This window comes from Oncorhynchus keta, chromosome 10 (genome assembly GCF_023373465.1).
Source record: "Oncorhynchus keta strain PuntledgeMale-10-30-2019 chromosome 10, Oket_V2, whole genome shotgun sequence".
Taxonomy (NCBI): Eukaryota; Metazoa; Chordata; class Actinopteri; order Salmoniformes; family Salmonidae; genus Oncorhynchus; species Oncorhynchus keta.
In genome coordinates this window covers 49072628-49092068 of record NC_068430.1, presented here as the reverse complement: position 1 = coordinate 49092068, position 19441 = coordinate 49072628, and the positions used below count along the sequence as shown (strand labels likewise).

The 19441-nt window shown below is 40.6% G+C and overlaps 1 protein-coding gene across 11 annotated transcripts in view; it reads left to right on the top strand.

The window, feature by feature from the left end:
* ptprt (protein tyrosine phosphatase receptor type T) overlaps window positions 1-19441 on the top strand; it is a 394370-nt gene that overhangs the window by 229319 nt on the left and 145610 nt on the right. For all 11 annotated transcript variants that reach the window (XM_035778500.2, XM_052527246.1, XM_035778501.2 and 8 more), the window contains exon 9: window positions 9266-9375. In XM_035778500.2, the coding sequence (XP_035634393.1) occupies window positions 9266-9375 (110 nt within the window). The remainder of the gene's footprint in view (window positions 1-9265; window positions 9376-19441) is intronic.

Genomic DNA, 19441 nt, shown 5'->3' with positions numbered 1-19441 from the left:
TTGACTCTGTACCTGTACCCCCTGTATATATGCTCTGAATTGTTATTTTGCAGCTGCTCTTTACTTATTTGTTCATTTTATTTCTTTTTTTTTTTGGTATTTTTCTTTCAAGCCCTTAACCAACAATGCAGTTTTAAGTAAGCATTTCACTGTAAGGTTGTTGTATTCGGCGCTTGTGACAAATACGATTTGATTTTGATTTGATCATTAAAACCACAATAATGATTGGCTTCACTTCTAATAACGGTATAATGAATGCTGATTACAGCCTGTTATCAAAAGTGTTCAAAACACAATATGACTACAGCGGAAATTAATAAGCACAAATGAAAACATTGTATTTGTGTTATTGGATGTAACGTATAACATAAAAATGTGGAGACCTTGCCATTATCCCTGCACTATGATATCCTCATTCCATGAAGACTGTGGTTATCTTTTCATTTAACACAGCCCAAACCTCCCACGAGGTCTCAAACTAGTTGAGAGTAGCAACGTCTCAGAAAATGTGTAAATAGTTTTTTTTCATGAACAATCTGTAATCTCTGGGTTGTAATTTTGTAATTAGTGCACATTGACTGTTCTCAGCAGTGCTAATTGCACTTCTATGGTAATGACTTTTGCTTTAAAGCAGTATGCGTCATCTCGCGAATATGCTTTGAATTTTAAATGTTCCCTTTTCCCCTCGCTGTTGAAATGGAAGTATTTTTACAGTCACAATGGAGGTTCCAATTAAGGTGGAAATGACACTGAATCCCATTAATTTAAGCTCCCAGTTTACCAGAAGAAGATTAGATTTGGGAGTTTAGTGGTTAGATTTAAGTCACCCGATACATTTTTCTATTTTCTTTAGGTCACACGTGTACACCTTCTCAGTGTATTTTACTGTAATGCCAATGTACTTTTATAGTTTTTTTTGTCAACAATGATCAATACATATATTGTTGATCCTAGTCTTAGAGCAATATAGTATTATTCACGCAACACAGTACTTTCTAGCACATTTTGTAATATTACATTTACTCTTAATTTCATGAACTGCCATGTTAACCCTTTGTTCATGGACAGTGTAAGGATCATAAGCATCCACCTCTTTGTTTGGCCAGTAAGGCTGCTTCACCAGGTTAGACCTTTAGACCTTTGTTGCATGGGGGGTTGGTGGCGGGGTGTGGGTGTTTGTCCGTGTCCATATCCACTTGTTGTCCACTGATCCTGCCATTCGTAATCAGATTGGAAAGCAATGATGCCAGGGCTTAGCGTCATATGGTCGATGAAGCATTGGATGTACTTGGCCCAAAGATATTTGTCATCCCCATTCAGCCTCCATACCCCCACCCAACACAAATAACCATGTTTATTCCACCAAAGAGACATTTTTACCGTAACACTGATACTGTCAAGGAAAGTTTCTCGACATGTCAGAATTCTTTGTTAGCTCTAATTCTTCAAAAAAAAACGAGCGTGAGGATTGTTCTCAATTTCTCATTTGGCATGTGTTTTGTATTGAGCGCACCCTGGATGGTTAAATCATCTATTATTAGAAAATCAGTGAGGTCCCTGAGGAGATTTAAAATAGTGAGGATTGAATAATCCTTTTACTGGAGATTTATCTGACTTTAGAGAGACAGCTTTTATGGAGCACAGCATGAAAAACACAATACTGCTTTTTGTTGTTTTTCTTGGCATGCGCTATCTTTAAAAAAAAAATCTGTCAAATCTTTTCAAATAGGTTGATTTCTATTTGTGAACTTTCTACAATTGACATAGAAAAATAAATAATAAATAGCATTTCAATTTACACTCGGTAGCTGAATGTTAAACAGTGTAAACAATAGGCGACCAAGGTCAAATACATCAACAAATGTATCTGAAAATATTGATTACACACTTCCAATTTAAGCACAAAATGACTAATTTTGTTTACAACATACGTTTCTTGACCATAATGTGAAAAACAAGCCCTTGAACAAAACACCAAAAAATGCTCATCTCCTTTTAATCTCAAGCTCCCATTTGCTGTGTTACATCATTGCTTCTCCGCTTTAGCAAACCATTGTTTTTCAGTTAAGGGTATGTTTGTATGCCAACTTTAAATAGCGATTCTTCCCTTTAGGGTCGGAAACATACACTAGATCCATCAAGGATTCATTTATTCAGTTGTTAATGCCCAATAAAATGGAAAATTAAAAGCATACAAAAAGTATGTAATATGTTATTTCCTAAAGTTTAGCATACTTATCATACTTATCCCATTCAACACAATTGAACAAGTCTGTTGATGGAAAAAAATAAGCAATGTGTAAAAACAAAAAGAGAACTAACGTAATCTCTATTTTAAAGTAATTAGATCTCGATCAGTTATATCGTTTCAAGGGAAAACGGGAGCGCGGTCTAAGGCACTAACGTGTGTATATAAAGAGTACCAGTCTAAAGTTTGGACACACCTACTCATTCAAGGGTTTTTGTTTATTTGTACTATTTTCTATACTATAGAATAATAGTGAAGACATGAAAACTATGAAAGAACACATATGGAATCTTGTAGTAGCCAAAAAAGTGTTACAAAAATCAAAATATAGTTTATATTTGAGATTCTTCAAAGTAGCCATCCTGTGACTTGATGACAGCTTTGCACACTCTTGGCATTCCCTAAATCAGCATCATGATGTAGTCACCTGAAATGCATTTCAATTAACAGGTGTGCCTTGTTAAAAGTGAATTAGTGGAACTTCTTTCTTAATGCATTTGTGCCAGTCAGCTGTGATGTGACAAGGTCGGTGTGGTATACAGAAGATAGCCCTATTTGGTAAAAGACCAAGTCCATATTATGGCAGGAACAGCTCAAATAAACAGTCCATCATTACTTTAAGACATGAAGGTCAGTCAATCCGGAGAATTTCAAGAACTTTGAAAGTTACTTCAAGTGCAGTCGCAAAAACCATCAAGCGCTATGATGAAACTGTCTCTCATGAAGACCATCATAGGAAAGGAAGCCCCAGAGATATCTCTGCTGCAATGACTGTTGTGTCCTATTACTAAATATGATTTCCCTTTAAGAGAGGTGTATTTTCTGTTTCCCTTTGCAGTAGCTTGGTTTTGGTTCCCTGTGTGTTTGTCCCAGAGTGTGTTTACTAGTCCTAGTGTTTGTTGTTTTTCCAGTATCGCTATTATCCTTATGTTCTCGTTTTTGAAGTAAAGTTTTTATGTTCATCCCAAATCATTCCTTCCTCGTCTGGTCCATTTTCTACACCTGGGTTCATCCTCAGCCCCTCGCATTTTGTTTCCAACCCCTGTGTGTTTGTCAGACGCAGAGTAGGTGAAAGGATGATATCCACATGTGTGGTTCCCACTGTGAAGCATGGAGGAGGCGGTGTGATGGTGCTTTTCTGGTGACACTGTCTGTGATTTATTTAGAATTCAAAACACACATGCTACCACAGCATTCTGCAGCGATACGTCATCCCATCTGGTTTGTGCTTAGTGGGACTATAATTTTTTTTTAACCAGACCATGACCCTACACACCTCCAGGCTGTGTAAGGGCTATTTGACCAAGAAGGACAGTGATGGAGTGCTGCATCAGATGACCTGGCCTTCACATTCAGCCGACCTCAACCCAAATTGAGATACTTTTGGATGTGTTGGACCGCAGGGTGAAGGAAAAGCAGCCAACAAGTGCTCAAGATATGTGGAAACTCCTTCAAGACTGTTGGAAAAGCATTCCAGGTGAAGCTGGTTGAGAGAATGCCAAGCGTGTGCAAAGCTATCATCAAGATAAAGGGTGGCTATTTGAAGAATCTCAAATATATATTTTTTTATTTAACAATTTTTGGTTACTACGTGATTCCATATGTCTTATTTCATAGTTTTTATGTCTTCACTATTATTATTTCAATGTAGAAAATAGTAAAAATAAAGACAAACCCTTGACTGAGTAGATGTTCTAAAACTTTTGACTGGTATTGTGTGTATGTGTGTGTATATAAACTGCTCAAAAAAATAAAAGGAACACTAAAATAACACATCCTAGATCTGAATGAATGAAATATTCTTATTAAATACATTTTTAGTTGAATGTGCTGACAACAAAATCACAAAAATGATCAATGGAAATCAAATGTATCAACCCATGGAGGTCTGGATTTGGAGTGACACTCAAAATTAAAGTGGAAAACCACAGTACAGGCTGATCCAACTTTGATGTAATGTCCTTAAAACAAGTAAAAATGAGTCTCAGTAGTGTGTGTGGCCTCCACGGCCTGTATGACCTCCCTACAACGCCTGCGCATGCTCCTGATGAGGTGGCGGATGGTCTCCTGAGGGATCTCCACCTGGACTAAAGCATTCGCCAACTCCTGGACAGTCTGAGGTGAAACGTGGCGTTGGTGGATGGAGCGAGACATGATGTCCCAGATGTGCTCAATTGGATTCAGGTCTGGGGAACGGACGGGCCAGTCCATAGCATCAATGCCTTCCTCTTGCAGGAACTGTTGACACACTCCAGCCACATGAGGTCTAGCATTGTCTTGCATTAGGAGGAACCCAGGGCCAACCGCACCAGCATATGGTCTCACAAGGGGTCTGAGGATCTCATCTCGGTACCTAATGGCAGTCAGGCTACCGCTGGCGAGCACATGGAGGGCTGTGTGGCCCCTCAAAGAAATGCCACCCCACACCATGACTGACCCACCTCCAAATGCTGGAGGATGTTGCAGGCAGCAGAACGTTCTCCACGGCGTCTCCAGACTCCAGACTCCACGGCGTCCACGGCTCAGTGTGAACCTGCTTTCATCTGTGAAGAGCACAGGGCGCCAGTGGCGAATTTGCCAATCTTGGTGTTCTCTGACAAATGCCAAACGTCTTGCACGGTGTTGGGCTGTAAGCACAACCCCCACCTGTGGACGTCGGGCCCTCATACCACCCTCATGGAGTCTGTTTCTGACCGTTTGAGCCGACACATGCACGTTTGTGGCCTGCTGGAGGTCATTTTGCAGGGCTCTGGCAGTTCTCCTCCTGCTTCTCCTTGCACAAAGGCGGAGGTAGCGGTCCTGCTGCAGGGTTGTTGCCCTCCTACGGCCTCCTCCACATCTCCTGATGTACTGGCCTGTCTCCTGGTAGCATCTCCATGCTCTGGACAATACGCTGACAGACACAGCAAACCTTCTTGCCACAGCTCGCATTGATGTGCCATCCTGGATGAGCTGCACTACCTGAGCCACTTGTGTGGGTTGTAGACTCCGTTTCATGCTACCACTAGAGTGAAAGCACCGCCAGCATTCAAAAGTGACCAAAACATCAGCCATGTATTGTCAATCAGTGTTGCTTCCTAAGTGGACATTTTGATTTCACAGAAGTGTGATTGACTTGGAGTTACATTGTGTTGTTTAAGTGTTCCCTTAATTTTTTTGAGCAGTGTATATATATATATATATATATATCTATATATATATATTTAACACACATGACAAGAACATTGTTTGCCTAATAGAGTCAGTCAATCAGGCTGGTGTCTATGTGTATGTGTGATATGGGGCTTAAGCTACTGACCCGGAAGCTAGGCTGTCTCACTCCTCCCACTCCTCCCAATCTTTTGAGGGGGAGGGTAGACAATGAGCCTGTCGTAGCAGATTGATGCAATGTCCCCACGCTCTCTGGGAGCTTTCATGGCTGGGATAAGTTCTTTGCACGTCGTGCGCACAGCTTCCAAGTAGTCCTTGATAAGGAATATATTGGTTCCTCTCAAGTTCTTAGCTCGCTCAGCAACAGCCATTTTGTCCTTAAACCTTAGGAACTGGATCACTATCGGCCTGGTGATCCATCGGCAGCTTCTCAGAGATCATTTTTCTTTCTCCTCAGACTCTGCCCAGTTCTCCTGTGAAGACTCTGGTATGCCATCCACAACGATGGTATTCCTCCTCAATTGTCCCTTTAGATAATCTGTAATAATGATTGAAAGACAGTGCTGCAAGAGTTTTTCAGGACATCACTTCTCCCTGGGAGAACTGCTAACTGTCTTTAAGGTCCTGGACCTATCTGGTCAGATCGTTCATTCTCATGTTAGTTGAGTCCATCGGTATAATGAGTCCAAAGCTCTTGAAGCTATTTTCCGGTTGTTGAAACAACTACCTCTACAACCCTTTTTTGTTATTTTGAAAGATCATTCACCTGTGATAAACACTGTCCTCTCCCTTACTCCCACTGGCTTTAGCCTTGGATGACATGGTAGCAACTTAGTCTAATGCTGGTATTCCACCTATTTCCAGACAGGGCAGGTCGCAGGACAGATGGAAACAGCAACAAACATCAGGTATTTAAACCGCCACAAGCCAGGAACGATCCGCCTTCCCAGCCACAAGGGCTAACTGCTTTGCAGGCTGTGTTCAAACTTTCAAGGAAACCTTGCTAGCTTGATAGCTAACTTGCAGCTAAGCTAGCTGCTACACCAGCAGCTCTTCAGACTTTGGTTGCCATGTTCCCTGGACAGTTACGGTAGTTATCGCAAGTGATTCAGGTCTAAATTAAGCCTATTGATACCACTCACTATATTACGTAAAGTCTTACTAGCACCATTAAAGATGTCAGGAATTAACATGGACTGGAGACTAAGGCGTCAAACAGCCGATGCGTTCACGTCACAATTGGCGGGGGGTGAGCACAAGATAAATGTTATCCTCGCTACCAGCTTAATGAAACATGCCACTCAGACACTCTGTAGACAGGAAGTTAATCAAGTTTTGATGCATGTGTTACAGTGGCATATATCGTTTTGATGAAGCCTTTATTCCTGCCTCCAGCACAGACACACAGACACACACACACACACAGATGGACTTATAAGATGCAGAATGGAAAGGCAGATGTAATAGTGTTTCATTTTTAAGGTAATTTGATATGCTCTCACCAGGCAAGGCAGGCTAATCAAGGCCTGTTTTAAATCACCAATCCCAAAATGATTTCAATGTTTTAACTCTGCATATGTGCACAAGGTATGGCGGCACACAACACCTGTTTATGAAAACCCTCATGTAACGAGTATGGATTGTGTGCTTTCATCTTGGTCCATTATCATATTCCACATTTAAATGATGAAGTGGACACTGTCACTTCATAATTTCATTGGAGAATGACAAGACTAATATCTTTGAATTACATCTTGAACCAATTCTTCCAAATGGGACACAAACTACACTGAGCTCCAAAAGTATTGGGACAGTGACAGTTTGTTTTGGCTTAGTACCCCATGAATATCAACCCCCCCAAAAAAACAACCCAGCAACAGTATAGCATCCCCTGTTTTGTGATGGTGAGAGATAAGCATGTCTTGGGGATGTGATATTTGTGCATCTAACTTTCTCACTCATCATTATTGACCGTTCATTCAGGACTATCCGCTATCATGGTAGCATCCACATTATTGTAGAGGTCTTTACAAACATATTAGATTCTTATTTACAATAAAAGTGACTCCAAAATGACACAATACATTATATGCCAATCATTTCTATTGGGAACAAAAAAATCTAAAACACAACCAAAGCAAACAGCAAATGCATCTAACAAGTTTGTAGAGTTACAAGCTTGGTGTAATCATTGCGCGCTAGGGATATGGGACCAAATACTAACCTTTTGACTACTTTAATACACATACACATCTTTCCATGACATAGACTGACTAGGTGAAAGCTATGATCCCTTACTGATGTCACATGTTAAACCACTTCAATCTGTGTAGTTAAAGGGGAGGAGACCGGTTAAAGAAGGATTTTTAAGTCTGGAGACATGGAATGTGTGTGTGTGCCATTCAGAGGGTGAATGGGCAAGACAAAATATTTAAGTGCCTTTGAACGGGGTATAGCAGCAGATGCCAGGTGCACCGATTTGAGTCTGCCAAGAACTGCAACGGTTTTTCACGCTCAACAGTTTTCTGTATGTATCAAGAAGGGTCCACCACTGAAAGAACATCCAGACAACTTTTCACAACTGTGGAACGCTTTTGGCACCTTGAGTCCATGCCCCAATGAATTGAGGCTGTTCGGATGGCAAAAGGGGGTGCATCTCAATATTAGGAAGCTGTTCCTAATGTTTGTACACTCAAATGTAAGTGAATTTGTCATAATACTTTTGGTCCCCTAAAATGTACAAAAAGTGCTGTCATTTTTAAATGATATAGATTACATTTCGATTGTCATTTTTTAATTTAATTTTAATCTGCACTTTAACCTCATAGTATCATCCAAAGTGCTGAAGTACAGAGCCAAAACAGCAACAAATGTGACACTGTCCCAATACTTTTGGAGCTCACTGTATTTAGTTGCATTAGAATAACACATCCTCATTAAAGCTTAGCAATGTGTCAAATAGTCCAGTTCCCATCCCTCTGGCTCACCATCACTCTATCCCGCCATCTGCCCTGTTGAGGTAGCTAAAGCCGGTATCGTTCCAGACCAGCACATTTTTCTTATCTGCCCTGCCGATTATTGTGGAGTGGGAGTGTTTAATGCAAACGTGTGTTTGAAGTTGGACTAAATGGACTTTTAACAGGGCTATTACCATGAATTTTCTCCTGGCTGGAAGGTATATAACTCATTAGACTGCCATAAATGAATATCAAATCAAAGGGAGTGAGGATTGATCCCTGAGGAGGTTTCCATCGACTTCAACCGCTTGCTCCACCAGTCCTAGCGTTAAGCCACCGATGCGCTCTTCCTCCTTTAACATTTAGATGAGTTACCACTTTCAAAGAACTCACTCACTCGATACTGTTTGTGTCCAGCACGTACACGGTGTGTGTCTGTGTCAACACGTGTGCAAAACGTAAACCGCGCTCAATGAAGTGTGAGGAGTGTGCTGAAAATGACTGACACGTTCACATGCTCACTAAATTGTTTTCTGAAGGAGTGAATGCTGCTAGATTGGGCCTTCTTCCATCTGCTTTCTTGCCTTTGGCTGCCTGTCTGTCAAGTGCTGGAGAAATTGGAAATTGGAGTACTGTTGTAAATAATTATTTTGCTTGGTGTGTGTGACACTCTTTGGATGATTGGAGTGTGCCGTTGTTAATGCACTGTAACGTCTTAGATACTACGCTACATCGTTGAATGGTTAAATTGTTCTCAGACCATGGTGTTGTGCACCAAGTGGCTGATCACAGTGGTGTGCGTGTGCATGTCATGCACATACAGTATGTGTGTGTTTTTAGTGCTCAAACTTGCTCTTATACTTTGCTTGAACATTCCCTCACACCTGTGTATGTCTTTCCTTTCCTCCAGTTCCTGGCTCTGTTCCTTTGGAATCCATCCAGACCGGACCGTACGAGGAGAAGATCTTCATGCAGTGGAAGGCACCTAACGAGACCAATGGCGTCATCACGCTCTACGAGGTGAGTCTCATTGACACAGCCAACACAGGTCATCATGGCAGCTGCTAACAGGGTTATTTTCTCACTTCCTCAGCACACGGGAAATATGCTCAGAATTATATCCTCAACTTGCACAACACAACATATTTTTCTCATATTTCACACTTTGTCTTACTCATAGTTCCCAGCTCTCAATTACATTTTATTCACAAATTAAGAAGCTTAACTTTAAGCAGGATCGGTCCTGGTCGGTCCTTGGATGGTAGACCAGATGCTTCTGGAAGTGGTGTTGGCAGGTCAGAAGGGGGCACTCTTGGTCTGAGAAGATTCCAGTGCCCCAGGTCAGTAAAGGGAACATTGCCCTGCAATGTTCCCTTTCATATGGGAAATTACATGAATTTCCTGACTCCTCACCTCTCCACCATGCTAGCTGATGTGTGGTGAGTCTTCAGGCTCAAAAATGGTTGCTGTGCATCACCCAAGTGGGTGCCATACATTGATGGTGGTAGAGGTGAGTTCCCCCTTACTTAAAGCTGTTTGAGCACCTAGGTGGAAAAGCGCTAAATAAATACAATAAATAATTATTATTATTAATCTGTCAGTCATTAAAATACATTATATACACAAAAGTATGTGGAAACCCCTTCAAATTAGTGGATTCGGCTATTTCAGCCACACCCGTTGCTGACAGGTGTATAAAATCGAGCACACAGCCATGCAATCTCCATAGACAGACATTGGCAGTAGAATGGCCTTACTGAAGAGCTTAGTGACTTTCAATGTGGCACCATCATAGGATGCCAATTTTCCAACATGTTAGTTCGTCAAATTTCTATCCTGCTAGAGCTGCCCCGGTCAAATGTTAGTGCTGTTATTGTGAAGTGGAAACCTCTAGGGAGTGATGACTCACACTTCACCATCTGGCAGCCCGACAGACAAATCTGTGTTCAGTAGATGCCAGGAGAACGCGATCTGCCCAAATGCATAGTGCCGACTGTAAAATTTGGTGGAAGCGGAATAATGGTCTGGGGCTGTTTTTTTATGGTCCGGGCTAGGCCCCTTAATTCCATTAAAGGGAAATCTTAACGATTCTGTGCTTCCAACTTTGTGGCAAAAGTTTGGGGAAGGCACCTTCCTGTTTCAGCATGATAATGACCTCGTGCACAAGGCAAGGTCCATACCGAAATGGTTTGTCGAGATCGTTGTGGAAGAACCTCACTAATGCTCTTGTGGCTGAATGGAAGCAAGTCCCCGCAGCAATGTTCCAACATCTAGTGGTAAGCCTTCCCAGAAGAGTGGATGCTGTTATTGCAGCAAAGGGGGGACCAACTCCATATTTATACCCATGATTTTGGAATGAGATGTTTCGATGAGCAGGTGTCCATGTACTTTTGGTCATGTAGTGTACCAGCCAACCCTTCTTGTGAACTATCCACAATGGCTAACATGTGAAGCTTGTGGTCTTACCAGAGATGCTCTCTGACAGATTAGAGGGATAGTTGATTTTCAGATGACCATTTTCAGATTTGCATGTCATTTCCTCTGGACCATGGTGCTGTGACATTTAGCTAGGTCTTAAAAAGGTGTCAAGGAGCTGCAGAGAAAAGGCACCATAAAGTCTTATGATGAGTGGAGTCCTTTTTGAACCATTGTTTAGAAAGGTAGACTTGTCATTCATTTCGAAGTCGACTCTGCAGTCTATGGACAGTCCACACTAATTAAGTATTGATCTGCTGTTACATTTCTTTCTATATGAGATCGTATAACTTTGTTAAAATCAAATCAAATGACCTTGGTGGTCCATTAAATGCATGTTTGTGTGAGTGAAGGGGCGAGGGACGGACAAAAGGCTCCTTCTACATTTTATTCTGTGTGTCTGAATCTGGGCCCGACTTTCAATTTACAAGTAGCTTTTGTTTCCGAGCCAGCATCATTAATATGAAATTAGCCTTTTGCCGTCTCGTCCATAACAGGATTGTCCGAATATAAAAAAAAAAAAATTAAGTCCAGTACAATGGGTTCCCATTTGGTGTAATTGCCTATAATTACCACTATTGATTGGATTAAAAGCCTCCGATGGAATCATCTGGGAGATCTGAGGATCCAAAGGACTCTTCTCTCGCTTTTAGGCCACTGGCAAATTAGATTAGGGACAATATCCTCAAATGGGAAAATAAAAGAGGCGGGAGAGGATGTGGCGAGGTGGGCAGAGGGTGGTGGGGGGCTGAAACCTTTTTGGTGATGGTAAACACACTAATATGCATAGAGACGTGACACTGTTCATAAAGGCCTGTATTGTAGCAATCTAATATGAACCAACAAACAGGTTCAAATGCAAATTAATTACTTAAAAATCATCAATGTGATTTTTGGGATTTTTGTTTTAGATTCCGTCTCTCACAGTTGAAGTGTACCTATGATTTAAAAAATGACAGACCTCTACATGCTTTGTAAGTAGGAAAGCCTGCAAAATTGGCAGTGTATCAAATACTTGTTCTCCCCACTGTAAGTGTTTTTGTGTGTGATGGAATGTATAGCCATTATGGACATTATGTGGATAGAATATTTAGTATATCTGTAGAATATGTAGGATAGAACAGTATACAGTGCATTCGGAAAGTATTCAGACTTTACTTTTTCTACATTTGTTGTTCTACAATGGATTTTAAAAAAATCCCTTCATCAATCTACACACAATAACCGTGATGACAAAGCAAAAACTGTTTTTTAGAAATGTTTGCTAATTTATAACACTTAAATATCACATTTGCATAAGTATTCAGACCCTTTTCTCAGTACTTTGTTGAAACACCTTTTGCAGCAATTACAGCCTCGAGTCTTCTTGAGTGTGACGCTACAAGCTTGGCACACCTGTATTAGGGGAGTTTCTCCCATTCTTCTCTGCAGATCCCCTCAAGCTCTGTCAGGTTGGATGGGGAGTGTTGCTGCACAACTATTTTCAGGTCTCTCCAGAGATGCTTGATTGGGTTCAAGTACGGGCTCTGGCTGGTGACACTCAAGGACATTCAGAAAGACACCGGGTGGAGCTAAGCACAGGCAAAAACCTAGAGGAAAACCTTCTTCCGTCTGCTTTACAACAGACACTGGGAGAGGAAGTCACTGTTCAGCAGGACTATAACCGACAACACATGCCACATCTACACTGAAGTTGCTTACCAACAAGACAGTGAATGTTCCTGAGTGGCCAAAGCAGACAGTTTTGGTTTAAAACCTCTTAAGGAAGCTGCGAATTTTTGCAGCTTTTTGTTAAAAATCGCGCAACATTTCAGCGCCCTGCTATTCATGCCAGGAATATAGTATATGCATATGAGTAGTATGTGTGGATAGAAAACACTCAGACGTTTCTAAAACTGGTTAAATCACGGCTGTGACTATAACAGAACGTGCGTTTCATCGAAAAGTGCAGGAAAATCTGATCACTGAAAATGGGAAAATATATCCATGCGCAACTTCAAACAATTGTTAAAAGTGACCCACATTAAATGGGGCCGAGGTTACAATACCTACAGCTTCCACACGATGTCAACAGTCTTGTCATTTGTTTCGGATTTGTTTCTTGGTCAAACGGACACAAGGTAGCCGATTTCTTCCGGTCTCCGACAGGATGTTTTGGTTGCGAAATATCCGGACATGATTTCAAGACGTGGAGCTAAAGAATAAACATCGCCCCGTGATCATTTTGATAGATTATTAACGTTTACTAATACCTAAAGTTGCATTACAAAAGTATTTCGAAGTGTTTTGTGAAAGTTTATCGTCAACTTTTTTAATTTTTAAAAATGACGTTGCGTTATCAAACTGTTTTTTCCTTGATTACACAGTCTTCATAGATCGATATCTAGGCTATATATGGACCGATTTAATTAAAAAAAAGATAAATGTTTATGGGACATCTAGGAGTGCCAAGAAAGAAGCTCGTCAAAGGTAATGAATGTTTTATATTTTATTTCTGCGTTTTGGGTAGCGCCGGCTAACGCAAAATCTGCCGTGTTAGGTGACGTTGCAGTATTTTGTGGGTACATGCTATCAGATAATAGCTTCTCATGCTTTCGCTGAAAAGCATTTTACAAATCTGACTTGGTGGATAGATTCACAACGAGTGTAGCTTTAATTCACTACCTTGAATGTGTATTTTAATTAAAGTTTAATGAAAGTTTGAGTTTTATCAAAAACTATAGGTGGCGCTCTGAAATTCCGCTGAGTGATGTTCCTGCATGGGAACTGTATTCTGCGACATCCTTAAATCAGTTAAAAAATCTATGGCAAGATTTGAAAATTGCTGTCTTGTCATGATCCCCATCATCTGGACAGAGCTTGAAGAATTCTGAAAAGAATAAACGTCTACTATTGCACAATCCAAGTGTGTCATGCTCTTAGAGATTTACACAAGAAAACTCACCATTGCAATCGCTGCCAATGGTGTTTCTAGCATGTATTGACTCTGAATACTTAACTGAATACTTAAGCAACAACTATATTTTAGTTATTTCATATCTTTATTCCGCATAAGGAAACATGCACAGCTGAGAAACATGCTTCCTGAGAGTACCATTTTTCATATCGCAAGAAAATATACTTAAATATACTTTCAAAGAGGTATATTTAATTTAAATGTGCACAATATATTTAAAGTAAACTTTAAAAAATGCATATGCAAAGTTGTTTGCTTATTCCCCAGCATCCTTTTCTGCAGCTGAAGTTTTGATTTATAATAGGATATTGTTCCTCATATGTAGCTTCTTAAAATGTTTGATGTTCATTTTCAAACTGAATAATGTTGTACTTTTAATTACACATTACATATTAAACATTTACCACCGTAATCTGAACCACTAAAATGTAAAATTCCACTGGTGCACAGTTCTCCAAAGCATTATTTGTAAACTGCTGCTTCAGCAACAACTGCTGTAAATAACTTGTTCAAATTGGTTGAGAAGATTCCTTGGTCAATGAAGGTAACCTTTACATGGCAAATTATATTAGCCTACAGTGGCTAATGATTAGAAGTGTACATGTACAATTATACTTAAATCACATTATAAATATACTTTTTTTGCAAAGAAAATACAGGAATTGTAATTCAAATGACCATTTTTGTATTTTTCTAATTTATGAGAAATATACATAATGTACTTCAGGTGTATTCAAAGTATATTTATTTTGCTCTTTATCTAATATACAAAGAATATACTTATTTACAAGAAATGTCCCAATTTAGATCATTTTATATGTATTTAATATACTTAAACACTAATAAAATACAAATAAGATTGACATGAAATACATTTAAAATTTACAGTACCTTGCAAAAGTATTCATCCCCCTTGGAGTTTTTCCTATTTTTTTTGCATTACAACCTGTAATTTAAATGGATTTTTATTTGGATTTCATGTAATGGACATACACAAAATAGACCAAATTGGTGAAGTGAAATTTTTAAAAAGTATTTGTTTAAAAACAAACAAACAAACATTCACCTCCTTTGCTATGAAGCCCCTAAATAAGATGTGGTGCAACAAAATTACCTTCAGAAGTCACATAATTAGTTAGATTGCACACAGGTGGACTTTATTTAAGTGTCACATGATCTGTCACATGATCTCAGTATATATACACCTGTTCTGAAAGGCCCCAGAGTATACAACACCACTAAGCAAGGGGCACCACCAAGCAAACGGCACCATGAAGACCACAGAGTTCTCGAAACAGGTCAGGTACAAAGTTGTGGAGAAGTACAGATCAGGGTTGGGTTATAAAAAAATATCAGAAACTTTGAACATCCCACAGAGCACCATTAAATCCATTATTAAAAATGGAAAGAATATGGCATCACAACAAACCTGCCAAGAGAGGGCTGCCCACCAAAACTCACTGACCAGGCAAGGAGGGCATTAATCAGAGAGGCAACAAAGAGACCAAAGATAACCCTGAAGGAGCTGCAAAGCTTCACAGCGGAGATTGGAGTATCTGCCCATTTGGACCACTTTAAACCATACACTTCACAGAGTTGGGCTTTACAGAAGAGTGTCCAGAAAAAAGAACAAAATAAGCAAAAACATTTGGTGTTGCTAAAAGACATTTGGGAGACTCCCAAAACATATGGAAGAAGGTACTCTGGTCAGATGAGACTAAAATGTAGCTTTTTGGCCATCAAGGAAAACGCTATGTCTGTCACAAACCCAACACCTCTCATCACCCCGAGAACAACATCCCCACAATGAAGCATGGTGGTGGTATCATAATATAATAATAATAATATATGCCATTTAGCAGACGCTTTTATCCAAAGCGACTTACAGTCATGTGTGCATACATTCTACATCATGCTGTGAGGATGTTTTTCATCGACAGGGACTGGGAAACTGGTCAGAATTGAAGGAATGATGGATGGTGCTAAATACAGGGAAATTCTTGAGGGAAATCTGTTTGTCTCCCAGAGATTTGAGACTGGGACGGAGGTTTACCTTGCAGCAGGACAATGACCCTAAGCATACTGCTAAAGCAACACTCAAGTGGTTTATTAAGGGGAAACATTTAAATGTCTTGGAATGGCCTAGTCAAAGCCCAGACCTTAATCCAATTGAGAATCTGTGGTATGACTTAAAGATTGCTGTACACCGGTGGAACCCATCCAACTTGAAGGAGCTGGAGCAGTTTTGCCTTAAAGAATGGGCAAAAATCCCAGTGGCTAGATGTGCCAGGGGTTGGATACATACCCCAAGATACTTGCAGATGTAATTGCTGCAAAAGGTGGCTCTACAAAGTATTGACTTTGGGCGGGTGAATAGTTATGTACGCTATAGTTTTCAGTTTTTTGTCTTATTTCTTGTTTGTTTCACAATAAAACATATTTTGCATCTTCAAAGTGATAGGCATGTTGTGTAAATGAAATTATACAACCCCCCCCATATAGATTTTAATTCCAGGTTGTAAGGCACCAAAATAAGAAAAATGCCAAGGGGGTGAATCCTTTATATATACTTCCGCAGTAAACTTAAATATGTTAAAATATGTTAATGAAGTATTTTAAATAAATGAAATCCTGCTTGGGCTGTAAGCCCACGGCCCTCTAATATTGACCCATGATAAAGACTACTGCAGGGAGGCTTTATGGACCTGACACTGATCGTGCCCTTGTCAGTCCTTTGCCAATTGACTAATCGAACGCAGGTCGAGATATTGATCCCCAGTAGTATTAGCCCCCATCCTGCTAGCTCTGATCCCCGCTCACTAGAAATAATCAAAGTACAGTGGGCACACAGAAAGGTCACAGTCTGTAATCCATTCTAGTACCAGGGTCGTGTTTATTATTTTTGGAATGGGAAAGATCGCTCAGAAAATGAGTATAACAGAGATGTGCTCGCTGTCTTAACTCATCCAATTAGAAATGCTTGTTTTTGTATTCCTTTGGATTTATTTTGTAACATTGTGCTACAGTGTGCTACGGTCTGCCTCCCAGTCAGAGAGGTAGTATGATCATATAACCCAGTCACTGGATCAATGGGAGCGAACACCTATGTTATCATTCATACAAGTTAAAATGCCATCACTGCAATTGCATTTGACATGTTTTCTTAGCTCTCATTGACTTAACAGATGAACCATGCGCAATGCTGATGTCTGTTTACAAACAACCGTCTGACTTTTTCACATCATGCAAACCAGATAGCTGACATGTCAAACAGATACATGCGCCATGACCGATACATGTATTATAAGCAACCGTCAGTTCCTGTGACCTGGGTTGACTTCTAAGCTACGCTAATGGTAGAACAGTGGCATGACTGCGGGTTCAAGCAAAGTGTAATGGCAAGGTTCAAGCACTGAATCACACGTACACATACAGACGCAGACACACACACACACATTAATATACTGTATGAGTACATAAACAGGGCCCCCTAAGATGAGCACCACCGGGCGCCAGGTGGAGGATGTGTTCAGGATTAGGATTCTGCCTTTTGATCACAAACACACACACACACACACACACACACACACACACACACACACACACACACACACACACACACACACACACACACACACACACACACACACACACACACACACACACACACACACACACACACACACGCAGGCCACGCAAACACACACACAGGCTTCTCACTCACAGTTTTTCACAAAGCAACTTTGTACTATCGAGTCATCAAGGCTTTTCTGAAATTAATTGCCTTTGCTGACAAAAAAAGAGAAAGGGAATATATGAAAGACTTGCGCAGAAAAAAAAGGAAGACGCATAATGACTTTGCATTAATCAGTGCTGAAGAATCTGTTTGAGGTGGCTTTCTTTCTGTAGTGTGCCCTCTTACGTTTCGCCAAGCATTGTCTGCATGCAAAATACTTCAGCAGTTGAATGCTTTGTGTTGATCTCTGTTTTGTTGAACATGTTCCCACTCCTCATCAGTCTTTTGGGTGCCTGATGATATTTGTTGAAAACAGAAGTAGTTTGTGGGAATAGAACTTGTTTTTCTACTTTTGACGATCAGTGACCAAAGCTACCATCTGTATTCAGAGGTGGCGAATGAGATTTTGCTCTAATGCTTGAAGCCTGTTTTTTCCATTTAGATGAATAGGACAACACAACTTCCAATTTTTCTCATAGCTTAATACACCCTTAATAGAAACTGCAAACACATTATCCCATGCAGTTGCCAATCTCAGATCTGTGATGATGCTGTGCTCAGCTCAACTATTTCCAACTCTTTGACCACACAAACGCACACATTACTCCCACAGCCTCTGATGGCAGTAGGGTACCTCTGAAGAGTGCCACCGGGCTAAATTGGGACCTGTTGTGAATGGCCTGATGTATTGCGAGTTAACGCCTCACGAAGATAAACATTTTATTTTCTATCTGTCTGTCAGCAATGTGCTAAATTGAGTGGTTGGCTCTCTCTCGTGAGCTTCGCAGCCAACCCAGTTTGCTTTTCCCTGTCGTCGGGGCCTGTGGGGACGTGTAAAGTGGCAGAGGTGGCAACTGTCCCTTGTGTCTCACCTTCAGGATAGAGATGCATACATTTATAGAGATACAACAGTCGCAATTAAATTTTATCTAGGTGGAATGTGGTATTTTGTTGTAAGAATCACAGCATGTACACAAGTAGTTGTGTGTCTATTGACATAGAATCACGGAGGATGGAGATTGAGGGGATTGTGCTAGAGGCTGGGAATATGTTTAGAGTGAAGACAGCAAGTGCAAGGTTTTAGCTGGGGATCAGGAGTGCTTATAGGGATAGAGATTCGGATAGAGTACATATTTTACAACAGTACTGTACATTTAACAATTGCTTGCCTACAGTGCATTCAGAAAGTATTCAAACCCCTTGACTTTTTCCAAATGTTACATTACAGCCTTATTATTCTAAAATGTATGAAATCCTTTTTTTTCCCTCATCAATCGCCACATAATAACCCATAATGTCTAAGCAAAAACATGTTTTAATAAAAAAATGTATTTAAAATAAAACATGGGAATATCACATTTACATAAGTCTTCAGACCCTTTACTCAGTACTTTGTTGAAGCACCTTTGGCTGCAATTACAGCCTTGAGTCTTCTTGGGTATGATGCTACAAGCTTGGCACACCTGTATTTGGGGAGTTTCTCCCTTTCTTCTCCGCATATCTTCTCAAGCTCTGTCAGGTTGGATGGGGAGCGTTGCTGCACAGCTATTTTCAGGTCTTTCCAGAGATGTTTGATCGGGTTCAGCGAGACTTGTCCCGAAGCCACTCATGCGTTGTCTTGGCTGTGTGCTTAGGACCGTTTTCCTGTTGGAAGGTGAACCTTCGCCCCAGCAGGTTGTCATCAAGGATCTCTTTGTACTTTGTTCCATTCATCCCTCCCTCGATCCTGACTAATCTCCCGGTCCCTGCCGCTGAAAAACATCCCCACAGCATGATGCTCCCACCACCATGGTGCCAGGTTTCCTCCAGATGTGACAGTTGGTGTTCAGGCCAAACAGTTAAATCTTGGTTTCATCAGACCAGAGAATCTTGTTTCTCATGGTCTGAGAGTCCTTCAGGTGCCTTTTGGCAATCTCCAA